Raw genomic sequence first — 17,436 nt, 5'->3', positions numbered from 1 at the left:
TGCAGGCTGTATGGTGAGCAGCTCAGTGCACACAAGAGTATTAGAAGGTTCCACCAGAGGTCACCCAGTGCATGAACTCTCCATGATTTTGTGTGTTGGTCCATGGGTAACACTGCAGGGATCAATCTGAGTTATAACTGAGTTATATACAACTGAGTTATAATATACTGAGTTATATATATAATATATATATATAATATATATATATATATAATATATATATATAATATATATAATATAATAATATATATATATATAATATAATATAACTGAGTTATATACAACTGAGTTATATACAACTGAGTTATAATGCTCTGCATTAAAGTGTTTGTCTCATATTTTTATTTTAATACAGTGATCATATTTTAGAACTTATTTTCATTTTTTCACACCAGTTTTATAAAAGGCTATTTTTAATCCACTTTAATCTTAGTACTCATAATGTTTACACATGCATGTGGATGCTCCTTCTCTGTTATAATATCATGAGTGTCCAGTGGTTAGATGAATATGACAAGCTTAGTTGTAAGATACTAAATGAAAATCTGCTTTAAGGACTGATAACTCTAAAGACACGAAGATGTTATCAATGGGCAAGCAGGACTACAGTGAATGATTCCACCCCTAATCATTCTATAAATTCTCTACATTTTATACTGATTATGGCAGATATAATTGCCTATTCTACAGATACCTTGGTTAGCACAGATCTACCATAACCATTTTTTGTCATATATACAGATAAGAAAATTTGCCTCTATTATTCCGTATAGCCAGGACTGCTTCAATTACAGCTGTATTCAGTACAATTACTAAATGCCACCAGAATTCTAGAAGCCAGAGGTTCTTTAAAGATTGCCTTCATCCTTTGGAATGTCCAAGTCTGTGCTGTGGATGCATCAGCCACCTTCTCTGCCTGTCTTCCTGAGCAGAGATGCTAGATACTTCTAGTCTACCCTGTCAGCTGAAGAAGTCAGCTAATACATTGTTCATCTTACCTGCCACAATGCAAAAGCACTGTCTACAAATGGAATGTCATTTCCTTACTGTTTTACATCCTAGCCAAAGGCTTGGGTTATATAGTGGCCGTCAGAAAAAAAAAAAAAATGGTTCATCTTTGGCAAGTTATTACATCTATGAATGTTTTCTGTATAATTTTCATGTGTCTACCATGTCTAGATTTTAAGTTGTGACTTATTTTATCACTCTCATCAAATTGCTAAATTATTTGTGCACACTTTTTTTTTTTTAATTCATCTTGTTTCTTTTTCAGAATTCAACAAGTCCCCCACTTAAACTCTCAAATGTGGAACGGATCACAAACGTACAAATTTTGATTTTATTTTGTATCCTGATTGCCATGTCTCTCATATGTTCTGTGGGCTCAGCCATTTGGAATCGAAGGCATTCTGGAAAGGACTGGTATCTCAGTCTAAACTGTAAGCGTTAAAGTGGTTATTGTACTTATTTTTTCATTCATTAAAATGTGTATTTGCTTCACAGCTATTCTTGGAATTTCCTATGATTTCTAAAAAGAAAACTTAGGTGCCAAGATAATTAGGCACTTAATCTTTATTTTTCAATGCAGTTTCTAGTGAAAGTAAGCCAAATCCTAGAATCTCTAAAATTTCAGAATCCTTAGAAACATATGAGCTCTCCGAAGAAAATATAAAATGTTATTTTACTTAAATTATTTTAATTAATCTTATTCTTTAAAAATATTTTGATGCAGGTAGTTAGATAGCTATCTGATTTTTAAAAAGCAGATTATGTCTATTTTATGCACCAAAAAGTAGTTTAAATGCTTTTAAAGGGTTTAAGTTGAATATACTTCCCTTTGAGCCCATGAATGTAATGAATTCTGTGTTAATAGTCATCTTATCTTAGAGAAAGTACTATTATAGTTCCCTTTTGGAGCGTTTATCCTTTTAGTCTTGTGGGACTAATGTACCCACTCTGAACACTTCTGGAAAGTAAGTTGGCATTTTCTTTTGATGAGTACTTAACCAATATATACTTAATTTCCAAAAGTATAAAAACAAATTCTAGTTAAATCTTATAGCAAAATTGACTTTTTCAGCTTTTTTTATTATATTGATTTAGCTTTGCAGCTATTCCAAGTATTTTTTTTTTCCAGTCATTGATATACTATTTCTACATCAGAACTGTTACGACTACCATCAATTCACTTTGTCATATACTTCACAGTGTTTCTGGGATGGCTGTTTTATTTTCATTATTGAGGAGGGAAAGTAAAATTCACCAAAGGACTGAATTTAATGGGGGTTCAGCCCCGCACTGCTTTTTGCTGTTTGGGTTTGTTTTGTTGTTGTTTTGTTACTTTACTTTTAAGGCATGCTTTAAATTGGAAATGCCTTCAAGAATTTATGTAAAAGTGATTCTACCCAATTGAGATTTTTACATCCACAGCCCTCAGTATATCCCTAATATCTGTAAACTTTGTTTTTGGAACAGGATTTGAGATAATTGCTAATACTTTCACTTTTTTGTACCATTATGCAGTCCTTAATAGGATTAGCAATATGTTGAACACAAATACTGCTATTCCAAATAGCAAAACTGTATTTGAGACTAAGGATATGTTATCAAACAGTGTTCCTCCAAAACTACCTAGATATGCTGTATGAGAAATTCTTGTTATGTTAAAGTTACAGTCAGTACACACAAAATATAAAGCATAAATGACTTTCTCCCCACCTCCCCCAACAGATGGTGGCGCTAATAACTTTGGACTGAATTTCTTGACCTTCATCATCCTTTTCAACAATCTCATTCCTATCAGCTTGTTGGTTACATTAGAAGTGGTGAAATTTACCCAGGCATACTTCATAAATTGGGTAAATATGAATTATTATTGCTTTTGATCATTTTAAATATACATTTTATCTTTTTTTCCTGATAGGGTCTTTTGATCTCTCAGAGGAAAAAAAATCCTACTTACACTTTACCTTTTTTTGACTCCACAGTGACATTTTCAAAAAATTTTGAGCCTTATTATGTACTTATAAAAAATTCCTTTGACATGTGAAAACCAGTAATAACGTCTCTCATCTCAGAATCACATAGGTTTACAGTCCAGACATCCTGGGGAAAATAGGTCTCTAGTTCAGGACACCTCTTTTGGATTACAGTCTTGGAGAAAAGGAGAACCATGAGGTTTGGAGTTAAAAATCTAGATTGTAGTTGCTGTTCTATAATTTATGAGCTATGTGCACCTTGCCAGACCACTTCACTTCTTCAAGAAATATTTTCTTGGGCACTCACAAAGGAATGATAAAGCATGCTTAACTACATCTCACAGTGGTAGCACAAAGAAACCTCACAACAGAGCAGACAGCTTCCTAACCAACTGAGCACTGTAGAAATGATACTGTATTCACTACTTGTAACAACAGGGCTGTCTAACATGTTTTTTATATACCCCTATGTAGTTCATTTTTCCACACTGTAAATAATTTCAGCAGTGCTTGAATTTTTCTTAATTTTTTTTCTTAAATTTTTAATCTTGGAAAAATGTTCTGGACATCTGTTTCTTAAATTTTTTGTTTACAAAATAGGTTCTTCCATAATTTTTTTCCCAAAGTTAAAATAATGAATTTATGTAAATTAAATCTTTAGACCTAATATACCAGCAAGCTCAATTTTTTTTTATTTTGAGAAATTTTGGTTTTAGTTTTTGTTGTTTCCTTTTAAATCATTTAAAAGTCACTGTAAACAATATTAGGTTTTTTTTTTTTAAACTGACAATATTTTTGCAAAATGCTCATTATTTTCCCATGGTAAATTGTCCACTCAACTGCCAGTCTCTTAATTTATTGGTAAAGATCAGTACAATTTAGAAATCTAAAATGAGATGCAGGCGTAGCTCATTTCACATAGGAGATATGTTGTGTTGAAAAAATGGTGTAATAAAACTTGTGTGAATAAAAATTAAGACTTATTCAATGTTTCCCACTTATAATAATAAGAAATAACAAGATAATTCATTGTAAGAATCAAATAAGCAGTCCATCACTTTATTATTTTCTTATTTGGATTTTCAAAAATAGTATTTACCTCAAATAATTATATGATTTTTGTGTTGAATGAACCCAGCAGGCTTGTACTTTCTAACCACCTTTCTAATACAGAGATATTTTATAACATTTCTAACAGGTCTTGCCTTAGCCAGGCAGTTTCTTCCTTCTGTGGAAATGAGATGGTAACTGCCACCCTCTGATTCTGGTTGTGCCCACTAGATCTTTTATGAAAATGTCTAATTTTGTTTCATAGCAACAGCTCTGCAAAATATTTGAACTCATGCCTATTCTCTATCATATCTTTCCCCGCCTAACCAAATATCCTCCATCTTCTGTTCTGCATTTGACTTGATTTCCAACTTAATCCCCTTTGTGGTTATTCCTCTCTGACCACTGCCCTGTTGTTTAAAATATACCTCTTAAAACATGGCCCCTACAACTCAATAACCTATTCCAGAACCAATACTGATCATTCTTGAAGTGGATGTCAGAGAGATTAGATTTGACTTTTTCATTTGACATGTGAAAATCACTAGACCCTGACTTGTCAATAAAATATTATACCATAGAAAATACTAATTTTTATAGGATGAATAGCCAAACCTCATAAATTCTGGATACAATGCAAGTAAATATTGGTACTTAAATGATACATTTTTGTTGTTTGGGTTTTGAGAAGTGTTCTCATTTTTTTTTTAAGTATGTGAAGTGTAAGAAACTTGGCCAATAGAGTACAAGTAGATAGAACCCCTTAGGTAAGTCTTTCAGGGGTTTAAAGTCTTAATTATTTGGGCAATGTTTAGTTGTTGTTATTTTAGTCTACCTTAAGCACTTACATTGTACGAGAGCCCTTAGGAAGCTCTTTATATGCATTATCTTATTTAGCCTTAAATAGGTCTCATATCCAAAAAATGGTGGAATAATAGTAAATCAAGATTGTCTGGTTCCAGAAATATGTTCTAATTACTATAGTGTCCTGCCCTTACTGTGAAATATAATATTCTGTACTCCATACTTTCCAGGGAAGTCAGCTGAAGTGGTGTAGGGGTGGTGAGAGATGAAAGTGGTTACATACTTAGCTCACTAGTTAAATATAATTTCACTCGATCTCTTATTACCAATTGTAGTCAATGATTTCTTTTGTTTTTTGTGTTTTTTAAAAAAAGGATCTCGACATGCACTATGAACCCACAGACACTGCTGCTATGGCTCGGACATCTAATCTGAACGAGGAGCTTGGCCAGGTAAACTAAATTTCTTGTTGATATGTTGAATTGGAAGTCAGATTCATTGTAATTTCAGCCACATGTGGCAACTTCAGATGAATTAGCTCTTAATTTTCCATTATTGGAATAATTACATGTTAGTACACAACTGTCAATTTTCATTTTTATAAATGAAGTTATTAAACTGTTGTTAAAAGCATAGTTTGCCTCCATATACACCATACTGCGCTGAGGGATGTGCTTCATTTAGAAACTGATTAGTAGTAAAGTGTTGGCTGTTTTAATACGAACTCTCAGTATGAAAATTGTTCATAACTTCTGACCAGAAAGGAAAAACACGTTAGATTCATCAATGAAGTTGTGTAAGTCGAAGTATAATAGTAGTCAAACAGGAATTTTAGGTTTATAATTAATACTATGTTCACATATGTGTATATTTGTAATCTGTTTATGCATACTAGCTGAGAAAAATTTCTGTTTTTGTGTCATTGCCATTTGCTAACTCTTACTTCTCAAATAGCATTTAAGCCAGAATTATCCTTCCTCTTACCAATTCAGATGGTGTATGAAACTAATTGCACAAGCTATTGTCAATTCTATAATTGTTGTTTTGAGAAATACTGAAAGATGGTTAGTGCTCCATAAAATGTTCAGTAGCAATAGTGGCACTACCTAGTGGAAATCCAGACATACTAAGGCCCAGTTCTACATGGCTGTACTTTTTCTAACATCTTTGTAATATTCAGTGTTCACATATGAAATGCATCATTGCTAAAATACTTTAAAAAAATACTTGAACATTCCTTAATCTATGTGCAGAAAGTAGTCAATTAATAGCATTCATTGTGTCCCTGCAATGTAACAAAATTGATAAAAAGAATAAGGGTTTCTCCCCCCTCTATAAAAGACTGTCATAAAAAGACTTGTGAAATTTTAATGAGAAATTTCAAACTTTTTTAGGTAAAATACATATTTTCTGACAAAACTGGTACTCTGACGTGCAATGTAATGCAGTTTAAGAAGTGCACCATAGCTGGAGTTGCTTATGGGTGAGTTTTTTCCCTTTAATTAGAATATGAAATGCACATTTAATTAGTGCTTACAGTTAGGTATATTTTGAGATTTTTTTTGTTAGGAGAGTTTTTTTTTTTAATCTAGAAAGCAGCTGTTTTAATTTCAGCATGCATGTGTGCTTTGTATTTGTAGTTTGGTATTGTTTTTCATTTGGAATTACCTGTGAATTGGGGTCTCTGCCCAGTAATATTTCAGTGTTTAGAATTGCCAAAGATCTTTATTTGACTCTGGTAATAAAGTACAAATATACTTCCCTCTGTATTGCCATAAAGGTAGAGTACAGCTTTCATGTGGTAAGAAGGTACAGTCTGTCCTTGGGCAGTTTTTAAGTTAAAATGTTGTTGTTCTCTGCTAGTTATCCTTTTGATTTGTCTCTTCTTTTATCATCTCTCCTCTTAGCAATCACAGAGCAATCGGAATTTCTGACGGCAGAACGGAGGCAGGGACGTGAAACTCCTAAGGCCAGAGGATAGGGAATGCCTGCAAAAGCTTTTCTCAGACTCTTGATGTCCTTTAGGATGTACTCGTTGTGTGCCCAGTTGTACCTTCCAGATATGCTTGCCAAAACTTTGTCAAAAGCCTTCTTCTTGAAGTACTTTATAAGATAATGTGAGAAAATTAATTTCTACATTTCCTAAAAAGACATCAAAAGGTGAAACTCCTGGTTGATTGACTGACTATCAAATTTTCCATCTTTATCTACAGTGAGACTAGTAAATACCAGTCTCATAGCCACACAAGCAAGAGCACTTGCTTTGGGATTTTCTGGCTTGTACCTGCTCTTTCCCAGTCACACCCTGCCTCCAAGCAGTCAGCTGGTATAAAAATGGTGTATTGAATTTTGAAAATGCCTTAGTTAAAATTATAAATAAATAACCATTTGGTGAAAATTTCCAAAAGCATGCGGTTACTGCTACACTGTATATCACAGGGTCTACAAAGGGAAATAGATGGAGGCAGATATCCTTGTTCTTTGGGTTAGCAGAGGGTGTCACTAAAAATGACTTCAAACTATGTAAAAATGAAACTGAAAAGACATTTGATCAAGTGGCTTTTTCACACAGTAAAGACAGGCTTAATTTAAGATGCATACGTACTGTTTCCAGGGCTGGATCCATCCATCTTTCCTCTTTCTCTGATGATCTCCTAATTTCCTTAGACAAAAGAGGCTCTCCTCACTCAGGTCGCTACAGGCCTGGTAGTTTGCTTAGCTGCTGGAGCAGGAGAGGTGCCGCACTTTTTGTCATTATGTATATTCAACCCACAGTTACCCCAGATGAGAGAAGGGAAGGACTGTGTGATTCTAGAGTCTGTTGCATCATACTTGCTGACAGACTTATGGTGGTTTGTTCTTACACAAATCCTGCAATCATAAATGTCATTTTTAGAATGATCTGTCTGATAATTGACATCCTTTTTTATTTTGTCTGGTTCCTGAATGAATAAGTAAGTTCTTCAAATTAGTAGTTATTGATTGTGAACTTAAGAGAAAGCTAGAATGAGATGTAGTCTCTCTTCTGCATTTAATCTGTTTATTTCTTATTCTTGAAACAAGTCTTTAAACACTTCCAGACAGTAGTTAAAGGGCAGTGTTCTTCATGGATCTTTTGATGATATCATCATTAACAACTCTTACAGGATAGGAGAGATTTGAGACTGGAAAATATTAAAGTAGTATTAAGAGTTAAGAACTGTCATCATATTAAATTTCCAGTGAAACAGATTTCCTCGTAACATCTCTTTATATTGAGGTGAAGTCATAAGGCATGACATCTAGTCCCAACTTTGTTGATAATTCAGTGTGACAATAAACAATTCCTTTCAAATATTCCAATTTCTTTAAAATGAGAATAGTGAGATCAGATGTTCTCTAAGGCTCTTCTTCAGATATAAAATTCTGATATGTTTAGAAATAAACAGGTGTTCTTTGTTTACAGATTTTACCTACATAAACAGAAACATGTCTCTTTCTTGGATGATGTATCGTGTTTTCAAGAATAGCTTTATTGACTGAATCTAGTTGTTAAACTGCTTCCAGTAATCATGTACAGGTTGTGTGTGCTTTTAGGATCCTTAACCCTGCTTGAGTTTTTATCAACCTCCCCTTCTGCAAACATCCTGATGGACAGGGGCAGTGTCAGCACTGCAGAGAGTTGTTGATGTATTTGGGGAAACTGAGACTTCAGACTACTCAGGTGTTCATAGTAGATGTACCTCTGTTAATTACACCAAACTCTGCAAGAAAAAGTAGTCACTCCCAACCACTTTTCTGTGGGAATTTCCTCTGGGCTATCTTGGGTTATAGGAACCCAGACAGGGATATAACATGGTTTTGCTCTCCCATTGCACCATAGCAGTGTTTAACACTTGATAATATGGGGCACGACTATATACCTGTACTTCAGCTCCAGCAGAAGAAAGCATGGTGTTTATCCCTCCAGGACTTGGCAAAGCAAGGGAAAAAAATACAAACTTTCATATGCCTTTCAAACTAACAAATGCCTTGGGGTACAATTTCATAGCTAATGCTTCTTCAGCATTTTTTAAGAAGTAAGATAAAGCCTAATTTTACCCAAGATAGAGTCAAACATGTGTTCTGTTGGCTTTTATCAGTTTGAAGGACAAGATTTGAAGTCTCTTCATAGTGTAATCTTTGTCTAATATTCCGTAGATTTGTAAGAAATAATATTGAATACTTACTGGTTCAAAATGTAGTCTTGGTAAGTTTTCTCTCATTTCACATAGCCATTGCCCCAAATTGGATTCATAATGTTCAGTGAAATGAAAAGATTTCTACACATTTAGCAATGATGATTATTTTGTAGAGGTCAACTTTGTCAGAGATGCCACTGTGCTTAAACTCTTTAGATTCTTTCATTAGATCTTTTCTCAGTTAAATGTAAATTAATCGTGAAGTCATAAATTTAACTTCTTGCAAAGTAGAAATTCTACTGTTAAAGATTGATTAAAGTATCATTACAGCATTTTGCTGTAGGGATGTAAGCCAGTTTTATACCAGGTATAGGTAAGGAGCTTTTGTGTTCAGTGGCTAGAATTCCCAATATAGTGAATATTCTGGACTATAGTCCTAAATACCATCTTTGTCAATAATTTGGAATGAGCTGATAATCTAGGTGAGGCATAACATGGTATAATCTCTGAAGTTAAAAAAAAAATTCTATTAAGCAAACTACACAGTGCTTTCTGTTGAACAGTTCAGTATTAAAAACATTTCATTGACATTCTCCCTTTAGTAAAAAATGAGTGTTCTTAAAAACAATCTTTATATATGATTACACTAAGTGAATAAATTTACTTAATAATATTGTTTGGCAATATGTTTGCTGAAAGGATTGATAGTTTTTTCACATTGACAAGAGATTCACCATGAGAAACCTTAAAATTACCATCACACTTAGCTCCAAGGTCTAGATTATAATCAACAAAATTATTTTACTGTTCACCATGACTTGTAGTAAAAGCTGGGTGAACACAATCCATTTGTTCATTCATATACCTCAACAAATGTTTATCTCCTATTTATGTATGTGGCACTTCATTAGATGATGGGGATATAATGATCAGCAAAAGTTCACATAGTTCCTCTCCTCATAGTTTATAGTGTAATTGGGGGTTAATGGGTGCTAATTGAATATCCGTACAGACAAATATAAAATCCTTACATAGTGCAAAGGTCTATGTGAGTCTGTGATTGGGGATTTGATCTAATCAGGAAGGCCAGGGTCTGCTCCCTGAAAAAGTGATACCTGAGCTGAGATCTAAGAATGAGTTTGACCAAGTGACGAACTTACCAGCACAGATGACAGCAATATCAGGCACACAGACAAATAACCAGACCTTGCATACACACACCAGAGCTGCTGGAGCAGCAATCAAGGAAACTCATGCAGACAGGATCAGCCATAGGTATGTTGGTCTGCTGCTGATCATCACATCCTGAGTAGTGCTCAGTATCTGCCAGGGCTGAATCAGAAGTCCCAACCTGGGGAGAGGGACCCTGTGCGAGCTTTGCAGCTTGGAAGTTGCATGACTTGAGAAGCACTGGCCCCTCTCCCGGGGTGATCAGGGGCTGCTCTACAACACCAGTGCAACTGGGCAGAACCTCGGCACCGCATTTTGCATGGGAGCACCATGCCCTCCCCTGATACAGTCCCAAGGCCAGACTCTAAGCCTTAAGGTTGATCAAAAGTGATTGCTTTAAACATTGGGCTGTAACCAGTTTCTACAGAGCATTGCAGTAGGTCATCACCTCTTCTGGGAGTCCAGCCCACAAAGGGCTTGGTTAGCCCTTCTCTCAAGCATCTATAAAAGGCCTTTTGTAGAAGAAAGAATAGTGAATAAAGGACTGACTGCCTCCATTATGATTGGGTGGAAACAGTGGCACTGCCCTAGGGGCAATTTACTGCTTCGAAGGTGGAAGAGGTGCCTTGGAATGATAAGACCCATATAATGGCCAGTTTAGTGGAAGGGTAAAGACGGTGAGGTGGACATTTAGGGAGTGAAAAGCTCCCACAAATTTTCAGCAGTTTATATTTGTGAAAAAATGATGAGTTTGCATTTGTACCGAACTCTGCATTTTTTAAACCTACCTATGTCTGATAAATTTAATTCAAAGGAAAAATATTGAATAATCATATATAACGAAAGAAATAGGAGATTAGAAAATCTGTTCTAGCTGCAAAGAGAATAGATCTGAAATGTTCCCTCCACCAAAAATAAATGGTAATTATGTGATGGAATGGAGATATTAGCTACCCTATGATGGTTACCATTTTATAATATGTAAGTGCAGGAAATAATCATGTTTTACACCTTAAACTTGCACAGTGTTATATGCAAATTATCTCTCATTAAAGCTGGGAAGAAATTGACAGTAAAAAAGAAAAAAATTAATAATCCATAAATAAAAACTGCTCTTTTATGTATTATGGGACACTTCTGACAGAATTCATGACTGGTTGAAAAGGAAGCTCTATGCCAATCAAATTTTTCTAGTGCTCAAGTGAGCTAATGGATGAAATTGAAGTATTGATGAATGTGTTTTCTATTTGAGATAACAAATGGTTTAATAAGTTAAGTATGGTTTAAGTGAAATTTTTGAATTTCAATCTTTTAAAATGTGACTCAATTTAATTATAGAAATGTAGGTTTACATTAATATACCTGTTTATAAAGAACTCATGAAAATCAAATTTACTTCTGAAATGTTCTTGGCAAATTTTATCAGGTTGATGGTTTATTCCTAGGTATTAGAATGTTTGTTCCCTTAAGATACTTTATTCTGATTATACATGTGATTAACTTTCCATTGGCTTTGGCATGTGTTTAAAGCTCTAATTTCAGATATTTCCTACTGAATACTGAATTCAGTGCATAAAATCAGTAAACTTCATGGTGAAAATCCAGTTGGTTATCCAGTTATAAAATTACTTTGTAAACCTGCCATAAATCATCATGCTGTTCTTATACTAACTGCCATTCTTTCAGAATCAACTAAAAACTCATTTTCTTAACGTTTCCAAGATCCATCTTGAAGTACTTCTTTTATTCATACTTGTATGTTTCCAGCCTTTCTGTGATTATTTTTCCCTCTCTTTCTGCCCCTGCTCTTGCTTTCTGAAGCCATGTCCCTGAACCTGAGGATTATGGCTGCTCTCCTGATGAATGGTAAGCTGCATGGACCTTTCTATCTCATTGATTCCTTTAAAAGGTTTGCATTTTATTCTTTTGTTAGACACATTTCCCTACTTTTGAAAAAAGTGTAACTGGGGACTCCCAATGCTGTAAAAGTAGGTATTTCTCGAATCCATTGAATATCCTTGATTTCCTATTGAATATACCTTTACTTGTTTTATAAACATTTAGTTTAAAGGTTAGGTTTCTCAGAGTTTTACATTATGTATCCATAATAAAGTCTATAATGATCAAAGTGGCGTCCCTGGTCTGTGGACAGCCTATTTCAGTTACAGCTCCCATGCTTTATGTTTTATAGCTCAGCACTGCCACCTTCTGCTGTTATTTACATATTCTACAGAGCTACAGAAGATGCTGGTGAAACATACCCAAGCAATGGAAATTTCCTTTACATTTCCATTCATATGTTCTCTAAATCTGCCTGCAGGCTATAAAATGAACTTTTTTAAATGAAATGTCTGGGACAAATGTTGGAAGACTATGCTACCAAGGAGTAGAGTTAACTCAAATATAATTAACTTTGTAATTGTTGAAGCATTTTATAGGTTTAACATCAATACGTCAGGGATTTGGGGGTTGTTTTACCTTAAGATACCCCGCTCCATGGGTTTACATTTTCATTTAGAATAGTATAAGTTTATTTTAATATTTCTGTTCATAATGATTTGGGGCAAGTGAAATTTCAGAAAGCAGGTTCTTGTAATGCTAGTAACTGTGGAAAACATTGTGGCTTTGTAAGTGGTTACATTTTTAGTTTCAGGTTGCATGTGTGTTTTATGAAGAAGCCACTTTTCTAATTTGCATGAAATCCAGTAACATCATGTAATATTTTTCAACTGGAATTTTAATTAAGTTTCTAAAATGGAGATTTCATAACAGTTTTCAATAAACTTCCTAATACTTAAGGGTTAATCACAAAGGCAGCTTTTTGGTTCATGTGATAAGTGATGAGTCTGGGAGTGTCATACATTTTGACACCTAATGCAACTGAATAACTTTTAGTATTGTTTAAATGTGCCAAGGTATCTTACTCTTGGTGGATCATTCAAGTTTTGATATAGATATCCCTTTTATTTAATCCTTTGAGAATGTAGTTAACATTTTTACTATCTTTTGATTTGGTGCTTTTCTGTACCATTAACATAATTTTAAACACTGTTCATTCGTGTTTGCTGTTCAAAAGTATGGTCCTGGTTGAATCCTGTGCCCTAGGCGCCTGAGCATATCTTCATGCTGCTGGTCTTCACGGTTGATCTAGAGAGTTTAAACGGGTTAAACTAGAGAGTGTATATGTCTGTATAGATTCAGAGTCTAAAAGTTCATTGCTGTCTGTCAGCAGCAGCATCTTACACTGTGAAGTTCACTGAACTCCATACAACAGCCTGTATATATTTTACTGCCCTACTTGAACCGAATTCACCACAAAAATGTTAAGTTAAAAAAACGTAATATTTAACACTTAAATGTATGTAGCTTATTTTACATTGAATTGAATTTGAAGGCAAACCTGTAATATAGTAACTCTTTCAAACATGCTCTCTTGACATTAAAGATAATTGGATGATGGTTCTTGCTTTACTTGCTTAAAAATATTAATGTAAATAATTTACAGAGATAAAATCATTTCTCAACCAGCAGCCACTTACTCTAAAATTGGTATGGTTTTCCTGTTATTGCCAAGAGTCATATGCCAACATATAACCTTACAAATTAATTATTTCCTATCAAAAATCTACCATTGGAGGAAAATAATGTGCTTATTCTTACCAGCCATGTAGCCCTAAAATATGGTTATTTTCCAAATTTCTGTAACCATTTTTTTGTTTTTCTAACATTTATTGTGGAAATTTTTAAGCTTAAATAGAAGTAGACAGATGTACCTACCCATCTATCTACTTTGATAATATATACTCAAGACTAATTTGATTTCATCTATACTTCTACTATTATTTTGAAGCAAATCCCAGATGACATGTTTATGTTTCCTAACTATTTAATACAATTCCGTATTCTCCTTCTGACAGTATCTTTTAAATTATGGCTAGTGAAGATGATGCTCCAGAAGTATTACCTTAAAATAATCTTTTATTTATGACAGACCCTTGAGCAATGTATTCTTATTTACTTTTTCTTATTTGAAGTGTAATCAATATACAATCTTACATTGGTTTTAAATATACAACACAGTGGTTCAACAGTTACCCATACTCTTAAATCCTCACCCCCTCTTGTGCAGCTACTATCTGTTAACATAAGAGGATGTTACCGAATTATTGGCTATATTCTCCATGCTGTACTACCGTCCCAATGACCGACTTGTATTAGGATTGAGAATTTTTGTATCCCTTTATCCCCTTCACCCTCCCCACCTGCCCACCGTAATCCCTTCCCCATGGTAACCACTAGTCACTGTGCTTAGGTGTTTCACTGTCATTTTTGTATTACTATAATGCCACTAGATAGTACTATTCTCTGGCCTTATTTATCTTCTTGTTTCATTCTGGTCTATAATTATCTGTGGAATGGGTGGTATTTATGCTTCTGCAACAGCTAAGGCTCACTAAAACATTCTTCCTGCTGTGATGTATAATAATGAGAGCTAACACATCCAAATCAGTGTTAGTCTTAAAAGTAGTCACTTTGACAGGTAATTTATTTATTCCACTGGTGCAGCCATTTCACAGAATGTTTTTGGAACTACTCTTTTGTAATTGCTTTCAGAAATTCTTTGAGCCACACCAAAAAAGCAGGTGTCATTACCTTAGTTAAAACCAATGTCTAACAAAAGTATTGTTCAATTCAATCACTTGTTCGTATTCTTGAACTTGACTGCACCTGACTCTAAGTAACAAATTCATTTCTAAAAGTTAGATTTCCCTTTAAGGAATTTTTCTGTGTAACCAGTAGCACTATCCAAAACCAGGAGGTACAGATCATTCCAAAAGAAACAGTGCTTTACAGTCCCAGTGCTTTTGTCTTCCTGTGTGTGCACGTGTGTAGCATGTGTGTGTGTTTAATGAATACATCTAGTTTATATGCAGGTGTATCAAGTTTATATGTAGGGTGTGTGTATCAAGTGACTCACATGAATTTCATTCTTGTTTCTAACTTTAAATTTGACTTATTTTTTAAGTTTGTAATACATTAACATGTTACATATTTGAAGAATATAAAGAAGGTTTTCCTTCCTTATCTTAGCTCCCTCCGTTTCCCCTCCCAGGAGCAGATGGCATCACCAGTTTCAGGTGTATTCTTCCAAATTGACTCTACCCATACACATGCATGCGTTTGTTCCTCTCCTGTTTTTACAGAAAGTAAAGCATACAGTGCACACTGTTTTGTACCAGTTTTTCTTTTGACAATGCAACTTTGAAATTTGTCCCTATTCCATGAAGGGCTTCCCCATTTTTTATATAGCATAGTATTCTGTTATGTGTATTTAAATTTTTAAAAAATTTTGAAGATACATGCATTTTAAATTTTGATAGAAATTGCCCAATTGCCCTTTTTAGAAGTTGTATTCATTTTCATTCTCAACAGTGATAAATGATTTCATTTTTTCCATAATCACAGAGTTGTCAAACTTCATTTCTGCCAAGTTGATAAAATTTAAATTTCATCTCTCATTTGGCGATAAAGTTGAAGTTATATTAAAAATAGCCACTTGTATTTCCTTTTCTGTTATCTGTGTTTATATCCTTTGATCATTGTTCTATTGCACTGTTGATCTTTTTCTTAATGTTTTCTATGAGTTCTTTGTGTTTTATGGAAATCAGCCTTCTTTGTATGAGTTGGCAATAATTTTTCCCAATTAGTTGTTTGGCTTTTGACTTTCTTGCAGTAGCTTTTGCTATGAGGAAATATTTTAGCTTTATGAAGTCAGATTTATCTATTTGTTTTGTTTTCTGAATGATGTATGATACATAAGTCCTACGCACTCCTAATCTATTCTAAAATTTTTTCCACATTTTTATTAGTACTTTTATTAAATTGTTCATTCATCTGGAGTTTGGTTTAAGGTGAAAAGTATGGCTCCAACATTTTTTCCCTTTTTTTCTGATAATTCTCTTGTTGACATGGATTTTAAATTTTTAAAACTTTCATAGTCCATACTGTTATATATAAAGATAGCTAATTTTAAAATACTGTTTAAGCCATATATAGTCTGAATTTTGCAGTAATTTTTGCTGTTATAAGTATTCTTCATTGTAACATGATCAAGAAATAATTATTTACAGTGTATCATAGCTTCTAAATCAGCCTGCAAGCCACAAATTATATGACTTTGAGGGTTGCCTGCTCCTTGTTCTCCTTACCTTAATGTGATACTCCCTGTGTTAAGCTACTTCTTGCTACACTCCAGAATTTGACTCCTTGTAAGCAATGTACCACTTAAAAATTTCTATGGAATTTTTTTTTTTTAAGTTATGCAGCTAAATTTATTTATTTATTTATTTATTTATTTTTTGAGAGGGCATCTCTCATATTTATTGATCAAATGGTTGTTAACAACAATAAAATTCTGTATAGGGGACTCAATGCACAATCATTAGTCAACCCCAACCCTAATTCTCAACAGTATCCAGTCTTCTGAAGCATAACGAACAAGTTTTTACATGGTGAACAAATTCTTACATAGTGAATAAGTTCTTACATGGTGAACAGTGCAAGGGCAGTCATCACAGAAACTTTCGGTTTTGATCACGCATTATGAACTATAAACAATCAGGTCAAATATGAATATTCGTTTGATTTTTATACTTGATTTATATGTGAATCCCACATTTCTCCCTTATTATTACTTTTTTTTTTTTAATAAAATGCGAAAGTGGTAGGTAGTTGCAAGATAAAGGTAGAAAACATAGTTTAGTGCTGTAAGAGGGCAAATGTAGATGATCAGCTGTGTGCCTATAGACTAAGTATTAATCCAAGCTAGACAAGGGCAACAAAACATCCACAGATGCAGAAGATTTCTCTCAAAACAGGGGGGGTGAGGTTCTAAGCCTCACCTCTGTTGATCCCCAATTTCTCACCTGATGGCCCCCTGCGACTGTGCCTGTCTTAGGTTGTTCCTCCCTTGAGGAATCTTACCCGTCTCTGGCTAACCAGTCATCTTCCAGGGCCATACAGGGAAATGTAAAGTTGGTAAGTGAGAGAGAAGCAATATTGTTTGAAAAGGTTAGCTTTTTACTTCTTTGCATATTTATGCCCTGTGGCTTCTATGCCCAGCATTTGTCTTGAGGTATCTTTACCACTTGGAAGAATTATGATACTCGGTAATTTCGTTATGAGGCACGAATTCTACTTATGGGTTGTAATTAGGAAGGAAGAAGAAAAGCTATAGAAGTAGCAGACGGAAGAAAACATGGGAAGATTGATTA

The 17,436-nt window shown here is 34.1% G+C and overlaps 1 protein-coding gene across 4 annotated transcripts in view; it reads left to right on the top strand.

The window, feature by feature from the left end:
- The window catches only part of ATP8A1 (ATPase phospholipid transporting 8A1), a 216,983-nt gene that overhangs the window by 66,559 nt on the left and 132,988 nt on the right, over positions 1 to 17,436 (top strand). For 3 of the 4 annotated variants that reach the window (XM_036905468.2, XM_036905469.2, XM_057502184.1), the window contains 5 exons: positions 1,274 to 1,439; positions 2,731 to 2,858; positions 5,207 to 5,284; positions 6,227 to 6,315; positions 11,984 to 12,028. In XM_036905468.2, coding sequence (XP_036761363.2) covers positions 1,274 to 1,439; positions 2,731 to 2,858; positions 5,207 to 5,284; positions 6,227 to 6,315; positions 11,984 to 12,028 — 506 coding nt within the window. The remainder of the gene's footprint in view (positions 1 to 1,273; positions 1,440 to 2,730; positions 2,859 to 5,206; positions 5,285 to 6,226; positions 6,316 to 11,983; positions 12,029 to 17,436) is intronic. The other variant, XM_036905471.2, reaches the window with a different exon arrangement.

Source organism: Manis pentadactyla, chromosome 5 (genome assembly GCF_030020395.1).
Source record: "Manis pentadactyla isolate mManPen7 chromosome 5, mManPen7.hap1, whole genome shotgun sequence".
Lineage (NCBI taxonomy): Eukaryota > Metazoa > Chordata > Mammalia > Pholidota > Manidae > Manis > Manis pentadactyla.
The sequence above is the reverse complement of the archived record's forward strand: the minus strand, read 5'-3'. Positions and strand labels throughout refer to the sequence as shown.